General features: G+C 42.4%; 1 protein-coding gene across 1 annotated transcript; it reads right to left on the bottom strand.

Moving 5' to 3' along the window:
* On the bottom strand, positions 1,576-2,193 carry LOC109226064. Its single transcript, XM_019390868.1, has one exon. The coding sequence runs from the start codon at positions 2,191-2,193 to the stop codon at positions 1,576-1,578; it is 618 nt and encodes a 205-aa protein (XP_019246413.1).

Here is a 7,129-nt window from a genome sequence, read left to right on the forward strand (position 1 = left end):
TTTTGGATAGGTGAGTTCTTAACTGGCCAACACTCAGCCCCATACATCATGGCCGGTCTAACCACCGCTTTATAGAACTTATCTTTGAGTATCATTGGCACTCTCTTGTCACACAAAACTCCGGATGCTAACCTCCACTTCATCCATCCTACCCCAATACAGTGCGCGACATCCTCATCGATCTCCCCTCCCCCGTGGATAACCGAACCAAGGTACTTGAAGCTTCCTCTACTTGGGATAACATGTGATTCAAGCCTCACATCCACGCCCACTTCCCCCGGCTCAGTGCTGAACTTACACACCAGGTATTTCGTCTTCATTCTGCTCAGCTTGAAACCTTTAGACTCAAGAGTCTGTCTCCAAACTTCTAGTCTCTCGTTAACACCGGCTCGTGACTCATCAATCAGAACTATGTCATCGGCAAATAGCATGCACCATGGCACCTCCCCTTGAATATGGTTTGTTAATGCATCCATCACTAGGGCGAATAAGAACGGACTGAGCGCAGAGCCTTGGTATAACCCCATTTCAACCGGAAAATGCTCTGAGTCGCCTCCTACTATCCTAACCCGAGTCTTATCCCCATCATACATGTCCCTAATCGCCCTAATATAGGGAACCGACACACCTTTAGTCTCCAAGCATCTCCAGAGAACTTATCTAGGAACCTTGTCATACGCCTTCTCTAGGTCAATAAACACCATGTGCAGATCCTTTTTTCTCTCTCTGTACAGTTCTACCAACCTCCTAACAAGGTGTATAGCTTCTGTGGTAGAACGATCCGGCATGAACCCGAACTGGTTGTAGGATACAGACACTGTCATCCTCATCCTCGCTTCGATGACCCTCTCCCATACTTTCATGGTATGACTCAGTAATTTAATACCCTTATAATTGTTACAACTTTGGATATCACCTTTGTTCATATACAATGGAACCACCGTACTCCACCTCCACTCATCCGGCATCCTCTTCGCCTTAAAAATAACATTAAACAACCTAGTCAACCACTCCAAGCCTGCTCTCCCTACACACTTCCAGAATTCCACCCGGATCTCGTCTGGCCCGGTAGCTCTGCCCCTACTCATCTTACGCATAGCCCCCACAACCTCCTCAACCTCGATACGCCTGTAGAGCCCGAAGTCACGGTGACTCTTAGAATGCTCCAATTCGCCTAGCACAATATCCCGATTCCCTTTCTCATTCAGAAGTTTATGGAAGTAAGCCTGCCATCTCCTCTTAATCTGGGCATCTTCCATCAGTATCCTACCATCTTTGTCCTTGATGTATCTCACTTGGTCCAAATCCCGAGCCTTCCTCTCTCTTAGCTTGGCAAGCCGGAATAACTTCTTCTCCCCGCCCTTTTCCCCTAGTTCCTCATATATCTGACCGTAAGCCGTAGTCTTAGCCTCCGTGACTAACAGTTTAGCTTCCTTCCTAGCTACCTTATATCTTTCCATGCATGCTTGCCTCTCCTCCTCACCTATGCTCCCCACTAACTTCATGTATGCTGCCTTCTTCGCTTCCACTTTACCTTGGACCACTTCATTCCACCACCAGTCTCCTTTATGCCCACTAGAGACACCGGTCGAGACCCCTAATACCTCTCTCGCAGACGCCCTTGCAGTCTGCTGTTGCTGACCACATAGTGTTTGCGTCCCCACTGATCCTCCAAGCACCCATAGCCGATAGTCGCCACTCCAACTCTTTGGCTTTATCCTTAGTCAAGGCTCCCCACCTGATTCTCGGTGGTCCCCGAGCAGTTCGTTTCCTCCTCTTAAACCTAATACCAACGTCTAGCACCAAGAGTATATGTTGCGCCACGAGTGACTCACTCGAAATGACCTTGTAGTCCTTACACAGCCCGCTGTCACACCTCCTGAGGAGGATATAGTCAGTTTGAGTCGTCGCAACCGCATTTTGAAAAGTAACCAAATGCTCATTCCTCTTCGTAAATCTAAAGTTCGCAATCACCAACCCGAAAGCCTTAGCGAAGTCCAATAGCATGGTACCTCCTCCGTTCCTCTCCCCAAAACCAAAGCCTCCATACACCTCGCCATAACCACCTGCAGTTGCTCCAATATGACCATTGAAATCCCCTCCTATGAATAGCTTCTCGGCAGGCGGAACCTGGCGCACAATCTCATCTATCCCCTGCCAAAAGCGTCGTTTAACCTCCTCATCTAGGCCCATATGCGGTGCATAGGCGCTAATGACGTTTAGGGTGAACTCACCGACCACCAACTTAATAACCAACAACCTATCATTCACTCGTCTAACTTCGACCACAGACTCTCTAAGTTCCCTATCCACCAAGATACCCCCTCCATTCTTACCTCTCTCGACCCCTGAGTACCAAAGTTTATACCTGTCCACATCCTTCGCACTCGACCCTACCCACCTTGTCTCCTGGACACACGCTATATTGACCCTCCTCTTCCGGAGAATCTTCGCCAACTCTATCGTCAATATACCTACGTGCCATGACCCGATTCTTAACCTATAAGCACCCTTGCTCCCTCTACCTCCCTTGCCTCCCGACCCACCCCCTAACCCCAGCCCTACCTCCCGCCCTACCCCCTACTCCCCCCGAGGACATGACCTCACTCGTCCATCCCATACCACAGCCACTATACCTATGACAGACTAAGAGGAATCACTAACACACACAAGGCAACAGACCAAGTTAGACAAAGACACTATACAACTATAAGCGCACTAATACGATGAATAAACAAATAGGAACAAAGAATGCAATAATTCAACTAACACAATAAAAGAAAATGAATAAGGGGAGGTAACAACTCCCGCAAGTAGAACCTGGGGATTGTCTCGATATATACAACAATGTTGACTTTCGACTTGGTGTATTCCGTATGTTGAGAGACCCGACGCACTGCCCTTGTTCCTGCCAGCTGGAATGCTCAACTAATTTTGCGCGTGCACTTCCCTCCCGCCACTAAGCGGCCACAAAAATGCTACCTGTAACACACAAAACACACCACGGGACCAAGAAAAATAAAGGGATACAGGGCTGCCACCGTCACCTCTGATGAACACCGATCTGGTGTTGGTCCAATTGGTCATCGGACCGGTCTGACGTCGCCGGAGACACAGTGGGCAGAGCAAGAAGAAGAAAAGAAGAAAGAAGGAGAAAAGAGGAACAGGGGATGAGCTGCAACCAGACTAAATAGAAGAAGAAAGAAGAGATGGCGCTGGCGCACAAGTCGGCGGAAAAAATGCCTGCTTCTAGGGTTAAGAGGTAGGAGAAAAAGAAAAAGTGAAAAGAAAAAAAATGAAAAGAGAGAAGGGAGGAGAGAGAGACTAGAGGGAGAGGAGAGAGGGGGGGAGGGTCGGGGGCACTTACCTGGTCGCCGTCGCCGGAGGGTTCGCCGATAACAATCGTACATTTTTAAACGTTAAACGTTAAATCTGATTTCGAGGAGAGAAAAATGAGAGAACCTTGATCACTTTAAATAATACTCCTTAATTTTAGTTGTGGACATCCACAATCGACAACAGAGCCCTAGAAAATGAATTAAATTTAGAAAAAACCAGAGGTTGGGTAAGGGCTTGAAATTAACCCGAGGGGAAGGTGTTAGGCACCCCTCAAGATCCACTAGTGTGGTTCCCGGCCATGCTACAATTGTGACTTTAAATACAAAGAAGTAAATAAGCAAGCATTGCAAATGCTAGGTAACTTTCACATGATGGTTGCAAATAAAAGAAGTACAAGAGGTTTAAAGGGTGCTAAAATTTGGAAGACGGAAGTTTTACAATTAAAGAAAAGATACACAAGTAGAGGGGAAGGGGTCAAATAATTGATGCAGGTAATTTGAAAGGAAGTGAAAGGGGCAGAAGTTGGGAAGAAACAGTACCTGAAAATCAGACAATTAAAGAGAGATTTGCATAATATGTGCAAGTAATTGAAGTAATAGAAAAAATTGAAGAAACTGAAAACTAAACAGCTTTAAAATTCTTGAAAAATAAGGTAAACAAGAGAAGAGGAAAGGGGGTCCTAGGTTATAAATAACATGGATAACCCCACACAACACCCGATAACCATTTATACACGTGGTGTTATCGCGTGGTCAACATATCCATATCTACTCTTATCCACCCCGTTAAGGTATTAAATCGCAGAATGGTCTCGTTGCTTATTGCATGCCATTACCCGTCCCAATCCTATCCGCCCCGGAGGTATTAGGGGCTACTAGTCCTAAAGGGGAGGAAAATTTGACTTTTAGAGTTTAAAAAGGACAAAAGTCTAAGGCGGCATTCAAAACATACATGATAAGTATGGGGAAGCACATAACAGACAAGGCTCAAACAAACCTCCTTACAACATACAGAACATATAGTTTTAGCATGTCTTTCAGATACTGATTAGGTCTTTAATTAGACTTAAACGTTAAGGCGTGGCTGATTTATTACATATTTTCAGATAAGAAGTCCAAATTAGGCCTGCCTGCTGGTTGTAATTATTAAAGACTGGTGTAGTTAATTAATTACCTAATGGTTTGCCTAGATGAGACATATAGGCATGATATCTAGCAATGTGAAGTATACCGATTTTAAAGAAAGCTTTCTGATTATAGACAAACTTAAGCTCGGCAGATGTTGAATATCGAAACTGTTGATTTTAGACTTGATTCAGATTCAGTTGATTACCCTTTATAGACATACTTTCTAAGCGTGACTGGTTTTAAAACGTTTACAGAAGTGCGAGGGTCCTATAGGCATGGTATCTATAATGCAATTTTTTGTTATTTTAAACCTATAAACCGTTTGCCTAGTGATAGATGCAAAAATGCAGAATTTAAAAGATCCTATAGACAGGTTATCTACATGATGCAAGAATGCAGAAACCTATAGTCATGGTGTCTATATGAGTGCAGAACCTTAAGGACATGGTATCTATATATGCATAAATGCAGAACTATAAGCAGGGTTTCTATATGAAATGCATAGATGCAGAACTATAGACAGGATTTCTATATGCATAAGTGCAGAACTATAGCAGGATTTCTATATGGCATGCATGAGTGAAGAACTATAAGAAAGATTTCTATATGGCACGCATAAGTGAAGAATATAAGCAAGATTTCTATATGGCATGCATAAGTGAAGAACTATGAGCAGGATTTCTATATGACATGCATAGATGAAAAGCAGGATGAGATTGCAGGAATAAATACCTAAGAACATGATGTCTACCCATATGCATACATGAGTGATCCTCCCCTTTTCACTATACACCTCATATGTTATTACAAATTATTACAACCCAGAATGAATAAAGAAAAAGAAAAATTACATCACATCAGAAATTAAAGTACAAGCAAAGAGAGCCTAATTTAGACTCCAAGTCTGAAACATGAAATAAACCAACTCCAAAGATCTGATTTCCAAAGCCTTTCTCATTCTTGGGTGTGTCAGAGTTCCCAGGAGCTTCATGAACTCCGGGCAGTACTTACACCCAAATAAGTTGCAGAATTGAATTAAAGGGCAGTGTGGAAGGGCCAGCCCTCAAATGTCCAAGTTCGAAGGAACTCAAGGTCCCCAAAGCAAGGCTTATAGGAGGGGGCAGAACTTTGAAACTAGGAATGAGTGTAAGTGCAAGAGAGGGGATTCTGGGAAGGCCATGGCGGGCTGGTGGTCATACCCAGCAATTAGGAGTGCTGGCACACCCCTAACCAGCATGTTAGCTACATTTGTTTGGGAGTTAGAATCCATTAAGGATCAGGTCCAAACATGAGCAGAAATTTAGATACCGCCATGCCTGGACCTTAACTCAAACACATAGAGGGAATAGGGGTATAGGGATTCACAGTAGAAAACAGGTGCAAAGAGAATAGCATACAGATTAATCACTGAACATGGACAGTAAAGTAAACAGGATTGCAGAAGCTGTAAATAAACACATTGGTGTGATGTCTAAAACTAAATTAGGACATACCAGTTTTAGAAATAACCAGAGAAAAAGTAGAAGTAAATCCCAATTGCAAGGAAACAGCCAGAAGAAACTTAGATGAGAATGTGGAACTATTGAAATTGAGAGTGTGAGGTGAGTAGTATAAGCTAGAAGTGTGTAAAAGTATTGAATTTGAAGTTGTCTTAAAGAGTATTCAATTGTCTTTGTCTTAAGTGTAGAAGGGTAGTCCCCTTTTATAGTGAAGAAGGGTAGTCCCCTTTTATAGTGCAGAAGGCAAGTAAGAAAAGGTAAGAAAATAGCTTTGCAATCAATCACATAAAATCTCCCTTTAGTTAAGGGATTCAGATTTCAAATAGGTAGAAGACAGTTAAGGAAAGAATTTGACTGAGATCTTTTCCAAAGTAACACAAAAAGGGTAAATACATAGGAGTTTATTTAAGGAAAAAGTCCAGTGGTACACGGTTTGTGAAAGAATAAGGAAAGGGAATCAATCAAATAGCCGGTAAAATCAAAATTGCAGGCCTTGATCGAATGAACCAAGTCAGAAAAAGAGAGGAAAGGGTTTTACTTAAGGAAAGTCAATAACAATCAATCAAACCTTACTAAAAGAATTCGAAATCAATCAATAATTGGCAAGACCTTTTTTGAAAGAAGAACTTCTCGTATATAAAGCACACAAATATCAAACATATAAGGAGTTGTCATGCTGATTAGAAAAGATTATCATAGAAACAGTCATAAAAAGGTTCAGGTCAAATTTATAGACTCAGAACGAGTCTGAGAGTTTGGGGTTTTAAAGTAGAACCCCAGTCCAAACACAAAGATCGAACTTTGCCAAAGAAACCCCCAAATCCTAGGGTTTTAACTCAAATCAGATACAGAGATGAGAGGGCAAACCATTGAAACAAACTCAGAGGTCTCTTTTAAAGACTCATGAGAAACCAACAGACATGATAGCAGATTTGAAAGCATAAAGAACATGTTTGAGAAAAGCTCGGGATTTAAGCAAGTTCAGAAGAGAGAAGAAGTGATGTAAACTTAAGAAACAGTAAAGGAGGCATGCTTAGAACTCAAACAAAAGTCTAGTAAATCAAACAAACTTAAGAACTCAGTAGGAAACACATTCAGTAGAAGAATACTGAAAAATATAGCAAAGAACATGTAGGAAATCATAACAAAATTTAACAAGCGAGC

The sequence above is a fragment of the Nicotiana attenuata genome, chromosome 5 (genome assembly GCF_001879085.1).
Source record: "Nicotiana attenuata strain UT chromosome 5, NIATTr2, whole genome shotgun sequence".
Classification (NCBI taxonomy): domain Eukaryota; kingdom Viridiplantae; phylum Streptophyta; class Magnoliopsida; order Solanales; family Solanaceae; genus Nicotiana; species Nicotiana attenuata.